The 16,169-nt window shown below is 47.4% G+C and overlaps 1 protein-coding gene across 1 annotated transcript in view; it reads left to right on the top strand.

Annotated features, from left to right (window-relative positions):
- The window catches only part of MDGA2 (MAM domain containing glycosylphosphatidylinositol anchor 2), a gene marked incomplete at its 5' end in the record, with an annotated part of 393,304 nt that overhangs the window by 133,031 nt on the left and 244,104 nt on the right, over positions 1 to 16,169 (top strand). Inside the window, one exon of the mRNA XM_042799013.1 lies at positions 6,305 to 6,444. Coding sequence (XP_042654947.1) covers positions 6,305 to 6,444 — 140 coding nt within the window. The remainder of the gene's footprint in view (positions 1 to 6,304; positions 6,445 to 16,169) is intronic.

The raw sequence follows: 16,169 nt of genomic DNA, 5'->3' as shown, positions 1-16,169 counted from the left end.
TAAACTCCAAACAATATATGAACTTAGGTTCTCTAATTATTCCCTTTAACCTGAGTGATAAGCTCGTCGTGACTTGTGGAACTTGCAGGTTTACTTAAAATGTAATTTAAAAATGTATATATATATATATATAGTGCACATATATATGTGTGAAATAGGAGACCTATAATGATTCTGCTGGAAAAGGTAGAATGAAATTACGACGACAGTAGATTGTCATGAATAAAATGCTTCTCCTCCTCCAGGAAAATATTTATCCAAATCCTGCAACAGGATCCACGCAGGAAAAACCCCTGTGTATGTGCAGAACTCCCTGGAGTGCTGGGTGTTCTCCAGACCAGTCTCTGTGTGGCCACTGAATGGTCCTCCTGCGTCAGCCACATCACCCTAATGACAGGGATGGGGACAGTGAGTAGGTTCAAGAGCAGAAGCGTTTACTCCTGCTTTGCTCAACAGCTCCCCTTCCTGCTCTGCTGCAGATATAATTGCAGATGCGTCTATAACTCTCAGAATTAAGTTTTCCCGTGGCCTCATATCCGCTCTTAATTCTACTAATTGCAAATGAAGTGACTGGGAATCTCGGTGGTGTTGCCATGATGAATGCACTGCCCTATGGCAATAATTCTCATCAGTGCCGAGTTGGGAGTACTGTGCTGCAGGTAATGTAGGATTTGTGATGTCCTTTTCCAACTGGAGGTTAGGTGATATTCAGTCTACTAATAAATTTATTATTTCACCACCTTTTTTTTTTTTTTTTTTTTTTTTTTTTCAAAAGTGTAGTATTCTTTGGGGGGAAGTAGGGAATGGGAAATGTTATACAACTAGTTTTCATTAAATAAACATCCCGGGTATTGATTACATTCTTCAGGGCGGGTCCCAGCCTAGGCAAATGCCAGGTACCTCATACAGGAAGCCTTCAGCTGGAGGCTGCGTGATGCTGACCCAGGTAAGGGGCTTGCCCGAGGAAGGGCTGTTTGAAATCAGTTGTGATGTTCCTGGTTCGATCCATCTCATGCAAAGTGCACCTGAGCAAGCACAGGTCTTCCTGTGGAAATTTTTGAAATTATTATGCTTAAAGATCTTAAATATCTTATTTGGGGTATTTTTTTTTTTTAATTTTATTTTTAAATAGCATTATGGCTATATGTTACCTTCAGTAGCCTTAGTAGGTAAACGATAGCAGGGAGAGGCCCATAATTTAAAAGGTTCCTATATATCAGTACTTACCTACTTTCACTTTATTCACATGCTAGCATCTGTTGTGTACTCTCTTCTGAGCTGGCCCTGAGCTGACCTTACCCACCAGACTAGCAAGAGAAGGATGAAGTCAACTTTTTTCCCCTCTTTGGTTGGACGGACTGATTTTTGCCACGTTGCTTGATATTTGCCCATATCTCTGTGACTTAAACTGTGATTCCGGAGCTCAGGAAGCCGCCTTGATTGATAGCACTAACATAAGAAGGCACTGAGCTAATTAAATCACACTGCTGCTTCCCAACACTACTGTCACAGCCTGACCTAATTTTGACACTACAAGGCTTATCAGCAGAGTATCTATTGAGTTAGGGGAACCATAATGCTGTTTCTAGGAACAGATAGATTTTTTTTTTTTTTTTCCCCTTACAACTCATTACACTGCTGTTTATTGTTCTTCCTGCTGGGCAAGTATTAAAAAATTATGATCTATGGCATGTGGTGTCTGTCTCTCCGTATCTGTTTCTGGAGTGGTAGGGATGGTCTGGCTCGGAGAGGGATGGGGAAAAGGCCACAATAACTCTTCAGACATGAATATGGCTGAGATCATCCTTATCTCTTTTAAGGACTTCTTTCTTACTTCAAGTGATTTGGAATAATGAAGTGGTCACTGTTGCATCTCAGAAGCCGGCATACTCTGCTCCTGCTAATTGCAGTGAACTGCTGGAGGCTGCCTGAAGCTGGCAGGGACCCTGTCCTGTGCTGGTGAAGCACGAGAGAGAACTCTTGCAAAGGTTTTTGTGCAATTTTTTTCTTGTTTTTGATCTGAGAGGTGCAAGTCCAGATGTGTAGATCCAGGATGAATCAATACATATCAAAAGACAGAGGTGGCTGGGGGCATGTGGAAAAGGAGGAGGAGAAAGGCTTCACCTTCTAGCTGTCACTAGAAGACTGAGAAGCTGAAGATGCTTTTTGTGGAGGTTGAACCCTCTTATCAGAAAAATCATTTACCCTTCGATCTGTTTTTAACTGGATGATGTCACAAAGTCACATGTAAACAAATATCTCATGCCCCAAACGCTTCTGAGGTTAACTTAAAAGTCAGGAATAAATACTTTTTAGATTTTGTGCATCTTCTGTTTTGAGCGGTTAGGAGACAGCGCAATCACAATCACATAGACTAGGACCTTTTTTTTCCAATAAGAACTGAACTGGCCATTTATTAATAAGATTTACAGCAGTTGAGACGAATACCAATTATTGTACATGTTGTGATTAAGGTCAGGAGAATTACCAGCATGTTAAACAGAAAGGCTGACTGGAGCACCCAGTTGTCCAGGGTCTCTTATTTGCACCACAGCTACACAAACGTAGTGTAAGTCATGAAGCATCTCCTTGCTGAGTATTTTACTATTTCTCACTTGTTTATTTGCTTTTTCTGGGTGACCAGCTTGGTTTGAAAAAAACCTCTTTTCTACTTACTCCTGCACTGCTTTAGAAAATACATTTTATTCTGCATGTTTCCCTTCCAAGGTAGATAGCATTTGTCACAGCATCTGGTTTGTCCTTTGTCCTTTTTTATTAAGTGTGTCTAGATACCTGCATGCATATTCCACTTTGGACATTTCTAATTTTGCCTTCACAGAAAATTTATTATGTTTTTGTTTTTTTTTTTTTTTTTTTTTCCCTAGGTCTGTACTGTCTGGGGAACTTGTTGCAAGTTGAAACCAAATCACTTGTGTAGGCGTGTATGTGTGCGCAACAGACAGAGAAGGGAAAGAAATTGAAATTGCTGGAAAAGAGCAGCCAATAAAGGGGGACCTATGTAACGTCAATATGTAATGAGATACGGTGAAAGGGCAGGCTGGCACCATTTTTCATCTGCAGGAAGAAATCTTATGGCGCCACACCATGTCTTTGCAGCAGGAGCCAGGCAGGGTTGCTCCCGGTTTTGTCGCTGTGGCTGTTCCTCCTGACCTGACACTTCGCTTTCCTTGCGCCGTGTGTGCACCTTGCTGGGAACAGCACTGCCGTGGATTCTTTCACGCAGTATTTGCTGTGTATAATCACAAGACAGATTCTTCTAAAGTGGCACAAACAAAATAAATGCCAAGTATATATTACTTTAATGTCTCGTCTGGTATTAAATCCTTGGAGGCATATTTCAGAAGTAGCTGTAACGAATATTCCTGCGGTAGAGAGGGAGGTGACCTTTCATAATTATGCAATGTCTTCTGAACCATAAGACTTTAAAACTTAAAGAAGTAAGACTATTTTTTATTTTCCTTTATTTGTTTGATCTCCTCTTAAAGCAGTGTATTCTTTTGCCATAATCATTCACAGGGGGGTATTTTTTCTGAATTGCCTTCCCAAACCTAATGGATATGGAGCAGTGGCATAGACACTGAAATGAAGGACACTTCAGATGTAATTTGGAGTCATATGAATATAATATGAATGAAAATGTAATATTAATGTAATATGGATTTAAAAGGCAGCAGGGCATTGGCATAATGTTGCTGACTCTTCTAATTTTATCAGAAGTCTCGTGATCTATGCTGAACCTTGTTTTACCTTCCCGTTCCCTGGCTCTGCTTTACCATTTCGGTATTTTATTATCTGTATTGTGGGAGATCATAAAAGCCCCAGTCGTGGCCCAGAGCCCTGTTGTACAGTGGCTGTGAATGGCAGAACAAGGAGGGTGCTCCATGGCCCCCGACACTGAACTCTTGAGGTGTGTGGAGGGGGAGCAGCTCTCCAAGCACAGGGAAAGCCGCAGCACGCCGAGCATCAGCGCTGCTGTTCTGCTTCAAAAAAATAATTAAGAATTAACAGAATCCTGGAAGGTCAGGGTGTGGCACATGGGACTGACTCCTAAACAAGGATGTATCTGTCCTTGTAGTGAGCTCCATGGGATGAGCAGCTTGGATCTGTGGTACAGAGGGGTGGGTGAGTTCGATTTGTTTCTTCCTAAGAGTTAAATAGCATCTTTCTCCTTGCAGAGCACCAGCTGTGGAATTGTACGGGGCAGAGGGGTGCTGGGGCTGCAAAACAGTTCTCCTAAGCAGGAGGGAAGCAAAGCTGCAGCAGCTCCTGTGTAGGGAGGCAGGTCGATACACTTGTCAGACTAAATGTGGCCACAGGTTGAGCACTGTGTGTGTGTTCAGTCATCGTGTTGTACTTGGAAATACCTGATGCTAGGGAGCGATTTTTGCCGGCCCCACAAACCTGCTGAGAGCAGGGCTGCTTTGGTCTTTCACCTTGCGTTCATCTTTGCTTAAACAGCAGAACTTGTCCACGGAGAAGGGTGGGCTTGCAGAGTGGCTGGGGGAGCAGAGCTTGCTGGAGGCTTCGTTGGAGCTGGGCGCCCGATGGGAGGCTGCGGGGAGCTTTTTGCTCTTGTGCCCACTTGGTTAATCTTGAGCGGCCCCACCAAACCGTTGCCTCTGCCGATCTGGTGGTTTTCCAGACCTCTGTCACCTCGTACCGTTAGGTTTGTGAGCACACCAGCGGTGCAGGAAACATCCACCCGCTGCCCGAGCGCTCCTGCCTGTGCCGGCGCTCTGCGGAGAGGTTCTGCCGAGGACAAGTCTCTTAAACACTTGATGAAGAGGTTAACCTAGGCCAAACACATTGAAAAATGATCTAAATATAGTAGAGTGAGATGGACAGGGGCAATGCGAGGTATCTGGGAATATCAGGCTTAGTCATTACCGCCTGAAATAATTATTCTCTTCCTGTTCTTTTAGTTGACCTGCCACTGTCCTGTTCAGGGTCCTTTGCTTGAGTCTCATTTTCTTCAGCCTCTGGAGAGCGAGGGTCAGAAATTTGAATTATTATCAGGCCTTGTATCGGTTCTAGGCGTTGTGCGGCACAGCGGGGCTGTGTCTGCTGGGAGCCGTGGGCGGGTCGGACCAGTAACGGCGCGTTTGATGGGGAGCTTCCGCGGGGGTGCCGGAGGGATGCAGCCCAGGGGTCCCGCGGGCACTTGACGTTGGGTCTTAGCTGAGCAATTGCAAATTGATCAGAGCGGCAGTAGATGGGCGACGTGCAGCTCAGAGCCCTGAAAAGGGAGCTGCAGCCTTGGGGGGGGGGGGGGGGAGCTGCTGTTGCAGGGGATGGGGGGAGAGCGCAGGGGTGTTGTCCCAGCAGCACGGGGATCTCGATGGCTTTGAGCTCTGTTGGGCTCAGCTCTAATTGTTCTGCTTGCTGGTGGTGATTTAAGACTTCGGTTAGGGTTTTAAGGCACATCCACTTTTACTGATCAGGAGCAGTGCACTGACGAGCAGAGAGGGTGAAATACTGGGTCTTTAAAACTCAACAGAACTGCATTTTATCTCTTCTGCTGTTTACTTTATGTTACTTTATTTGGCAGTAGGACTGTAACTCAACTTTCTCATCCTATCGATCCACGCTCTGAAAATTTTAATAGTTGTGAATTTCACGGTTCAGAAATAAAGAAAATCGTAGAGCCAGGAATGTGCTTTGGAGACTTGCTGAAACAGAGCTGTAATTTGTACGTGCAGTATTAGCAACAGCGCTGCAGTTTTCCTACATGTACAACATGTAAAACGGCATAATTTTCTGTAGCTCAGGTTGCATAAACAAGAAAATTAAAGTTAAGGGTTCTGCTTGAACTTAACCTCTGGTCCAAATCCTGATCCCTCTGACAGCAACAGGATTTTGGTATTGACTTTGAAAGGCAGCAGCATCAGTCCCACTGTTTCCCCTGCTTAATTTTAATGGTTTAATTAAGGCTTCTCATTTGCATAATGAGTGTGATAATGCATTTAGAAAGGTATATAATAAAAAAGAACAATAATGCAGAGTTCATCTGGAAATGGAGACAAAAATAACTGGCATGCAAATGAGTTTGCAAAGGTCTCGTTCGGGGGATCGCTAAGGCATTGAATAAATACTGTGGCAACCTCTTCGGGCGCCAAATACGCGTGTGCTGAGTGAGCAGAGGCGTTCCCCGTGGTGAAACCCCCCAGCTCCAGCCTTGGCCCTCCCAGGTTGGGGTGTGCAGGGATCCCAGGCTGGTGCAGAGCAAACCCCGGGGGTGCAGGCGGCGGTGCTCACCTGGTTTCTCTCTCTCTGGGTCTTGCAGCCCCCCCCACGGTGCGGATCGTGCACTCAGGCCTGGCGTGCAACATCGAGGAGGAGCGTTACTCGGAGAGGGTCTACACCATCCGTGAGGGAGAGACGCTGGAGCTGACCTGCCTGGTCACCGGCCACCCTCGGCCACAGGTGAGCCCCCGCCGCGCCGCCGCTCTGCTCTGCCGCTCTCTGAGCCTCTGCAAGTTGGTTTTATCTCCCGCTGAGGACCGGACTGGTGCAGGGTGGGAGAGGTCGAGGCAACGGGAGCCCGGGGACGGGGTGGGGGGCACCGTCCGCCCTGGTTGGGTTGATATTGGGGTGTTGCGGAAGGAACGTCAGCAGCGGCAAAGATCGTGACTTCTTTTGAGTGACCGGCTGGGAACGCGGCATTTAAAAGCAGCAGATCTCTGTCGTACCTTAACACTGAGTCCTGATGAGAGTGTTGGGAGAGCCGCGGAGGTTGGTAGAAGGGAAGGCGAAACCAGTACGAGGAGAAGGACAACTGGAAGCAGATGGTATGCACCAGAGCAAACCGCTGGAAGGGGGGGGCTCGTGGGAGTCGTGCTGTGCGCCCGGGTCTTGGGTGTCGGCGGAGCCATGGCATTGCAGCTGCAGAAAACAGAGGTTAAACAGAAAGAAGGCTACCCGCTTCCAGGCCTAGCTCTGTTTTATAGCATCCTATTTAAAGCCAAAGAGTCTTATCGGCCTGTGCTGCGGCTGTGGCCCCCTGTCACCACCCTGCTTTGCCCAGGGGACCCCATTAACAGGTTATTTCAGAGCAGGAACTTTCAGGACCTGTGCAAGTGTAATGCTTCATTCCCCACCTCCTCACCTTTTCCCTTTCCACCTTTTCCTTCGCACTTTGAACCAATCCTGCTCTCTGTTCCCTCTTTTGCCGTTGCCGCTTTGCCTTCCGCTCTGTCCCCTCACCTTGCTCTGTTGGTGAACAGGCTGGGGACGGAGAGCCGAGCCTGCGCCTGGAATTAGCTGGGGTTGCCACCTTTCACAGTGCATGTATTTGTAGGAGATTTCGCACACTAGAGTACCTCGCAAGGATCTTCTTTGCAAGGCGGTGAACTGAACACCTCCCTCTCGCAACCGTGTAGGGCAGGCGGAGGCTGTGAAGTGCAGTTGGCCGGGGTTGGGGGGGGGGGGGGATTCACTGGAGATCTCAGGTCTGCAGACAAGTGCTGTCCTTCCAGGAAGGAGAGATGTGCTGGTTCTCTGCTGTTTATTCCATAGCTGTTTCCAGTTTGAAGAGAAGATTTAAAAATAAAGAAGTTGAAGTTTAGCCTGTGCTGGTTCTAGGGAAGGCATAGGTCAGGCTGTGTCTTCGAAAACTACCTTAATCTGCCCGCAGTTGTACATCAAAGCCACGTTATAAAACAAGCCGTTTTTCTTTTAAATTAAGTGATGTCTGTCTAAGCCTTTGCCAGGTGAAGGAGAAATAATAAAAAAAAAAAGGCCTAAAAAAAAAGATTGGGTGAAGTGTCCATATACTTTGATAACACCCCAAATAAAACCAGTGATGTTTTAAAATCCTTTCTGTTATTATGAATTTTAATATTCAGTGCCTCACAAGGTATGAAAAAGTATTTATTGCCCTGCTGTTGTGTTCTCTCCCACTGCTGATTGTCCCCTTTGCTGCGATGGCGCTCACACCACGGGAGGTTGGTGGCTCAGGGAAAGTTGTCAGGGGACATTGTGGTGGGAAGATGCTGGTGGCTCCTCGTTGGAAGAGCCAAGTGAGAGAGCCCGGATTGATGCGGGAAAAGTCGACAGTAGTGTTTTAACGTAGGACTGCCTGAAGCAGGGAGGGAGCACCTCTCGCCTTGAGGACTTGCTGTTGCTTTTCAGGGGGTTTGTGCTGGCGTCAGGAGCTGTTCAACGTGGGGGAGATGGGACCTACCCCGGCCGGCCGCCTGCTCCAGCTGCCTCTCTGGAACAGGTCCATGTCTCTCAGTGCCTCTTAATAATGTTGGATTCATTCCCCCTTCCCAAACTTTTCTCATCCAGGCTTATTTAATGACTATTTAAGATCTGAAGCAGATGGCTCTGGATGCAGCAGTTTTTGGCATGCTGCGTGTTTGGGTGGAAGGAAACAGCATCTTCATGCGCGAGCAGAAAAGAGCAGGATCAAGGTAGACAACACGCTTCCAGGGAGCTTCCATGGAGGATGTTTCGTTCTCAAACCACCTCCTCCATCTGCTCCAGCAGCCTGCGAGGTTTGGTGCAGCTAAAAATCAAAGATCCCTCTCAAACCTGCCTGCCTGGAGAGCCGAGGCAGCTTCAAAGTGAGCGGGGCTGTTACCTGTCAGGAAATACTTTGGACCAGCTCGGAAAGGTGCATCTCAAGCAGTAACAAAGCTTACGATGCTGCTGAATAAAAAATAAAATAAAGAAAAGCCGTTCAGCCAAAACGCCTTATCAAGAAAGCAACCACACGGCTGTTTTTTTTCATAAAAATCTCTATTTTCTCATCTGGGATTCAGGGTGGAAAATTGATTTCTCTTCATTTTACCTGTTTATAGATTTTCTTTGTCAGCCAGCACCTCGGTCTGCTCTCTTGCACTCACTCTCATGTTGCAGCGCTCTGAAACTCGCAATATTTTTTGCAGATTAATTGCCTGCAGGCAGGGGGATAGTTTTGGTAATCTCAGATGGGTGATTCTACAGCAAAATACAGGAGGCTTGGCAGGGCTGCGTTTGAACATTAGCCTTTTTATCACCTTCCTATTAAATTTCCATTCAATTTTAGTGCTGTGGAAAGTTTTGGTTTTTTTTTTTTTTTGTTTGTTTGTTTTGTTTTTTGTTTTGTTTTTTGTTTTGTTTTGTTTTTTTGTTTTTTTTTTTTTGTGTTTTTTTTGTTTGTTTGTTTTTTGTTGTGTTTTTTTTTTTTTTAAAAAAAAAAGGTGCGTAAGACTCCATAGCTTTTTTCATTGCCACATTTAAACTCTGGCATGCAACTCCATGGGAACCACAACCCCTTGGACTAGTTGCCTGTGAAATCTGGCTCCTCTTAAACAAGATTGCCTTGAATTGCACCCACAGTTTGTGTTGCTTTTGTCAATGGGGCTGCTGGGGAAAAGCACCGGTCAGGGTCAAGCAGGAGATCAGGGTGGATGTAAAATCAGCAAGCTGGTGCTTGCTATTTCCAGCTGTCAGAGAACTTGCCAGTAATTACTCTTGGGTATTTTAAATACAGATACTGCACGATTTTTATTTGTTTTCCTTGTTGGATACATTCTGCTTCAGGAGCCTAGTTCTTTAGGGGGAGGTCTGCAGTGTGTTTCTGTTGTGACCAAGAGGCAGTGTCTGGCTGGAAGGGGTGATATGGTATCTATTTTTAAGCCTTCCTATTTTATATGTGCAGAATTTATATATGAAGCTTGATAATATATTCTTGTTGGATTCTCATGCTCAGACAGCCTCCCGTATGAGATGGGTTTGAGGGGAAGTATCTGGCAGGATGCTTCCTAGTCTCCCTGCAGTTGCAAGTGGTGAAAGTACATTTTTATGTTTCTTTTTTTTCTGCAAGAGACTTCCATATGCATTTTGTGGTAATTGCCAGTCTTTTTAGTACTTCAATTTTTAACCAATTTTGCACAGAAGGTTATCATATTTGGTTTGCAAATTGTATGGAAATTATTTTCAAAATGATATTTTATCAGACCCTGGGAAGTGAGTTTGTAAAATATGTAATTATGTATCTATTCTAAGAATGCTGTTCAACTTGCGTGTGTTTCTCAAACTTTTTCAATTATCACTGGCATACATAAAAACTCCTTTTGTTTTAAGAACTGTGGGAAGTAAGCAACCCTACCCTAGGCATAAAATCCCCCGTCGGTGTTCACTGTATTCTCCCCTGATTTAGGAGCGGGCAGAAAACTCACATTAACCAAGGAGAAAACAAAATGATGAAAGCGTGCTGTGAGCGGGGTGGTGGGACCATCCCTCCTGCATCCTTCCTTCCGAGAAGTGGCCTTCGCAGCCACTGGCGTGGCTTGGACCCCTCCGCCTTGGAAAAGCACTCGGGTCTCCGGAGCTGTGGGTGGGATTGTGTTTCGGTTCTCGGGGGGCTGTGTCGTGGTCACTTCACCCACCGCGGCAGCGAGTAACCGCGTCTGGCTGGGTGCTGGCCGCCAAAATACAGAGTGTGCAGCACCAGCGTTACTGCTGGCTTGAAGTCTTTGCAGGTTTTTAGAAGGTCACTTGCATTAATGAATTGCCATAGCCTGCTTTATTCTATTTTAAAAAAAAAAAAACTATGGCTCTGGGATATATGTACATTCCCTCTTTTCTTGAGTAAACTCAAGTCTTGGCCAACTGCTGTCCTGTGCTGCTCCTTACCTTCCAGCAGCAATGGTTTAAGGGACCCTTAGGAATTCTTGCCTGGGAGAAAGGCTGCTAGATGTCTCGCAGAGCAGAAGTGCCACCCTGCTGTGACAGCGGCTCATGGAGGGCGAGAAGGATGTGAGCAGGGGGCCAGGCAGGGAAGTGGTGCCCCTCTGCACCCAGAGCAAACTGCTTTCTGCACGTGCTGCTCCTTCCCTTGCCTTGTGCCTCTGCTAATTGGTATTGCTTCGGCCAGCGCAGGTGATGGTGTTAAAGCCAAACAGGGGCTGCTCCACTCCATATGTGTTATGTTCCACCCATAAACACAGGTGCCCTCCCCACCACCCGGGGATGAGAGTTGAATTTTGGGCTTGGGGTTTCACAAACATTGTGCTGGATGGTTAACTGCTTCCATTCCTGCTCAGTGAGGTGTGGGAGCCAGTGCTCGAGTAAAAAGATGGTTCAAAACATAAGGCTAGTGTTAGTAACATGCTTTATTTAGTGTCCTTACAGCAAAACTCTGGAAGTACCTTCTGCAAGCCTTCCGTTTGGGGGATAGCATTTAAGAGCGGGTGCAAATGTTAAAGCAGAAAGCTCTCTTCCTGATTTGCAAGGTGAGTTTCATAATTGAGCACCTTAATAGCTAGGGGTTTGGAGCTACAGTTAATTACACCTACAAAATTAAAGTCTCTTTAAAATCATGCACTCTACTTAACAAAAATTTTTTTTTTCTTGGTTTGGGGGGTAATTAGCATTCACCTGCTTTCCTGATTCTGAGCTCACAGTAGGGTCTCCCCAGCTATTGAGAGGCAGTTAGAAAGCCAAGTAGCTAATGGTTAGTAGAGGAAAATCTCCTGTGAACTTTCTTCCTCTGGGTCCTCTTCAGGTCTCAGCCAGATGGCAGGCAGGCATGTGCCAGACCTAGCAATGGGCTGGAGAAGATTCCAGCACTACAGGATGGGTCAGCTTAAGAAGCTGAGCCTAGAGAAGGACCAAGCCGAGCCCTCTGTCTGTAGAGGACATCAGGTCTTGTCTGGTGGTTGCCCAGCTGTTGCCTAAAAGGAGCACAGTGACTGTGTGGCTTAGAGAGGTGCCTGAGAGTGACCCTCAGACCATCGCTGTAAACTGCTGGGAGTGGAGATGGTCCTCAGGCAGTCTCCAAAGGCTCCTCCATGTGCTCCATCACCCCAAGCACCTTTCTCCTCAATCCTCACCAGCCCATGGACCACCCCCAAGGAGAGGAGACCTCGCCTGTGCTGCAGGACTGCTGTTACCTGCACAGTGTCTATCTGGATTTACTTTCTACCATGTTAAAAGTTCTCCTGGGATATAAAGAGAGAGAAAGCAGTCTCTCTCGGAAGGTTGCAAGATGTGTCCTTCTCCTGTGTTTCGCAAGGTGGCTCGTAAATATCCAATTTTTGTATCTAGGACACGTTTACACATAAGTATGCCTCTGTGTGCACATTAATGCCTGCAACTGAGTGCTTGTAGGTCCAAAAACTCTCCCTGGAGAAAAGGGCAGGGCTGAGACCCCTGGAACCTGTGTTTTTCTGCATGAGAGTGCTTTCAGCTTGCCAAGGGAAAGTCCCTCTGCTTGTTCCAACCTGCGTGTTGGTGTTAGTTTTACGCTTCCTCCCCATGAGCATGAGGGACTGTAGCGGGAGGATTGTACCAGTGGGGAATGAGACCAGACTAGGTGGGACCTGTATTTTCTGCTCCTTCCTTCACAGGTGGGAAAAGGCAAAGAGAAAGTGCTGCTTATGGGGTTTCTCCCCCAAGGGAGCTCTCACGGCTTTGAAACAAAGCTGTGGTGACAGGCCATGCTGCTGGCAGCCGAGCCTCCTCATGACACCCTGCGTGACTTGAGGCTGCCCGTGGTGGCTGTCTGCTGCAGCTGGAAGTCTGGGAGGAGGAATTAATGTTTTCCTTTTTTTTTTTTTTTTTTTCACCCCTCTTTCATGTCAGCACTCCTGTGTGCTTTACCAAAGTGCACATTTATGCCTTTTTGTCTTTCCAGGCGTCGCTTTTAACTTTCCGATCAATTGAGGCAGTTCCGTAACAGGCTGATGACTTGCGTGTGCCTCTTTGTGATCTGCTCCGAGTCATGTTGAAATGACACTGCTCTACAGGGGCTTTTCTTTGGAAATGTGTCTTCAGATTTACCCTTTCTGGTTTCCCACCATGGGCCACAGAATTCTCCCTGCGATTAGTTGCAGGCAGGTGGAAATGGGGAAACGCACGTATTCAGAGTGGTGGCTGCCCTTTCAAACTGGAAACTGTTTTGAAGCCTTGTTTAAAATTTGTTGAGGTCTAATATCAATATCAGTGAGGCCTTTGGGGAGAATAATGTAAGGCTACAGTAATTATTGCAAGGGAAGAGAATTACAAACACTTGCACACTGTTGTTTCCCAAAACTTAGCCTCACTCCCAACTATACAGAGAGCTCTGAGCACCCCAACCCATCATGGCTTGTCTGCTTGTTATCTGTGGAGAGATAGTGTAGCATTTGATATATCACTGCTATTCACGATTTTCAGCGTTCTTATACATAACACTCATCACTCGATCTATTAAATGTGCCATTAGTTGCCATAGAAACTAATTTTCCTTGATTAAGTTTTTAAAATGCCACATCCATGCTCAGGTGAGGCTAGCGGTGGGTGGGCAAACGCAGCCCTTTTCTCGTAACTGACTGCTTTCAGGACTGCGCCCAGAGGTTGGTTTGGATTTGGGAACAAAATTCCGCAAAGCCCTTTGCCGTCGGGGAGCAGGGGGGTTGGGGGGGGCAAGGTGACGAGTCCTCCTCTGTGCGTGCCTGGCTGAGCCGAGCCCGCGGTCCGTGTGGGACTCGCTGGGGGGGCTGGCTGCCTGTCCCGCAGGGCGAGGGGCTGCCGTGTCACCCTTCGGAGCCGTCTGTTTTCCAGACGTTAGCCCAGGAGCCGAGCGTCGGGGCTGTACCTGCCTCTCAGCTCAGCAAGAGGCATGTCAGGACTTACTGAGGCCACTTATGCACGTGACGCAAAGAAGTTGTTTGCTGTTTTGTGTAGCTAATGGGTGACATTTTACTGATAGCAGTGAACCTCTCCTGTGGAGGGATGTAGCTTATCCTGACCTTCCCTGGCTGCTCTAGCTTGTGTGCGGGGGGGGGGGGGGGGGGGGGGGGTCCAGCTGGTAGCAGCAGCGACTGGGACTGTCCCAAGGTGAGGAGTGACATTTGGGCCATGGGGGTCAGAGGAAGCAGCATCTTCCTTATAAGAGCAGGGACTGCCTGGATTTTGTATTCCTTGTCTGCTAAAGGCTGAATGGTAGACCTTGTTTGTCAGTATAACCTCACCAACACTGTCGTGTTGTTTTTTCTTTTTTTTCTGGGTGTTTTCCCCCCCCCCCCCATGCCTTTCACCTCTGTGTGCTGTCATGCCTTGCGGTACGCTATCCTGGCACGAACGGTACGTTCTGAGATGCAGAATGTGCTGAGTGGAGGGGAGGCGATGTTGGAATCCTCGTCCAGTTGCTGCAGGGTGGCGATGGGGGCATCTATAGGAGTGCTCTCTGTCTCCACCAGCATGGCCCAGTGCTCTCTGGTGAGTGACGGGGTCCCCACATCTGCCCAAGCTCCAGGAGTTCGGGGGCAGGCCAGCCGTCAGAGTTGTGTGCTCTCTGCTCCCAGCCAGCTCTGGGTTTTTGACTATTTTGGGGACGCAACATGCCCTAATGAGCACTGAGGCTTTCTTCTGCAGAACCGTAACAGATTCCTTCTGCCACCTCTTCTCCATGCAGTGCTATCAGGCTATGTCATTTTATCCCCTTGAAATCAAGGGGCTGAGACATGCACTTACTTCTGGTTGTGCGTGAAGAAGAGTGGCAGATAGCTTGGCTCCCCTGGAAAGCAGTGCATGGGAGGATCTGCATTTGGAAGACCCCAGATTTTCTCCCTGGCTCTGTTTTGCTGTGTTTTCTTTCCACTTGTAGGAGTGGAGTGCTGTGCTGATGGCCACTCTGTCAACAAGGAGCTACTCCCCTTGCAGCTGAGAGCCTGCTAGGAGATACCTTCTGCTCCCCGAGCTCGGTGCTTGCCCACCCTGAGCCAGAGCCAGGACTGCTTGTGTGGCCCTGGGGGCACGCACCCTGCCAGTTGGGAATTCGGGGGGGGGTGTGTGGGGGTGTAAGGGGGTGGTCCAAGTGGCACGGGTGCTCTCCCTCGGCTGCGGAGGACTGTCGGGGATGCTGAGCTGACTGGTGCTGTGTGCCAGCTCGGTCGGAGCTGCGAGGTGCTGAGCACGCAGCCTGGCCTACAGAAATTGAGGTGGTGGCTGGCGGGGGACGTTCACGGTGTAGGCTTAGTGCTTGTGTCCCCAAAGGTCCCAGTGCTTGTGTCCCCAAAGGTCAGGACCGGCTGGAGTTAGCAGGGCTGACCCATTTTTGCATCTCTGTTGTTGCAGCTATTGTCCAAAGTATGTGGACGACGGGGTTTGCATTGCAGATTTATGTTGCAGAAGGAGCAATTATTTAATTTTAATTCTCATCCAGTGCTGAGTGGTATGATGGGGCTTGAATAAGCAACTGAAAGAAGCAATAGGCAAGGCAGGAAAGCAGTAATGCCACAGTGGGGAGAAAGCCTTGTGCTGCCTTGTGTTTAATTTGTTGGGTTTTGGGTTGTTTTTCTCCTTCCCAAGTCAAGCATGCTGAACCTAATGATAAGAGTTAGGTGGGATGGATGGGGCCCCTGTTGGGACTTTGGCCAGCACCTTCCTGCGTGATGGGATGTCTGTGTTCCCCAAACAAATGCAGAGCCTCTTCGGAGAAGCAGAAAGGAGCAAGGTTTTCAGTTTAAAGAGGAGGATCAATAGGGAGGATATACGGGTGGGTAAAGGGCTAGCACATTTGTCCTTATCAGGGCAAAACCATGGTGCAGAGAGAGCTGGAAAGGTCAGTGTAGCCCAAGTCATCAGCAGCTTTTGCTCGGCCTCCTGAGTTTGCATTTAGAAGCAACAGCAGAGGAGGAAATGAAGAAGTCTGAGTAGGACCATTAGGTTCACGTGCTTATTGTTTGGGGTATTTTTTTTGTTTTGTTTTGTTTTCCTGTGTCAAATGAGTGGTAAGAGTGAACCAAACTTCTAGAATTAAATAGTTTTTTGGTGGGTCCCAGCATGTCTGTGGAGTGGTTAACTGCTGTTCTTTCCAATGCAGCGCTGTCGTCCTGGGTTGGAGCGTGTTGTGTGCTCAGGTGGGCGAGTGTCTCGGTCCCAAAAAGGCCGATGCAACTCCAGGAGTCTCTTGCTTGCTTGTCTTTCCAAACTTTTTTAATATTTAACACTTATTTCTCTTGCCAGACAGAGCACGGGAGGGTTGTAGTAAGCACTGAATGTATCTGCAGTGCTCTGCAGAGGTGTGAATTCAGGTGCTGTACTTTAGGAATAAAACATCAAATAAACATCAAAAATAAATCAACAGCAAAAATGGCATGTAAAGTTTAATCTCATATGTCTTTTAATGCTGGAGAACAATGGAAACACATGTCCTTCGTAGTTAAATGTGAGCT

Source organism: Tyto alba, unplaced genomic scaffold, assembly GCF_018691265.1.
Source record: "Tyto alba isolate M040663 unplaced genomic scaffold, T.alba_DEE_v4.0 Super-Scaffold_29, whole genome shotgun sequence".
NCBI classification, from domain to species: Eukaryota; Metazoa; Chordata; class Aves; order Strigiformes; family Tytonidae; genus Tyto; species Tyto alba.
The sequence above is the reverse complement of the archived record's forward strand: the minus strand, read 5'-3'. Positions and strand labels throughout refer to the sequence as shown.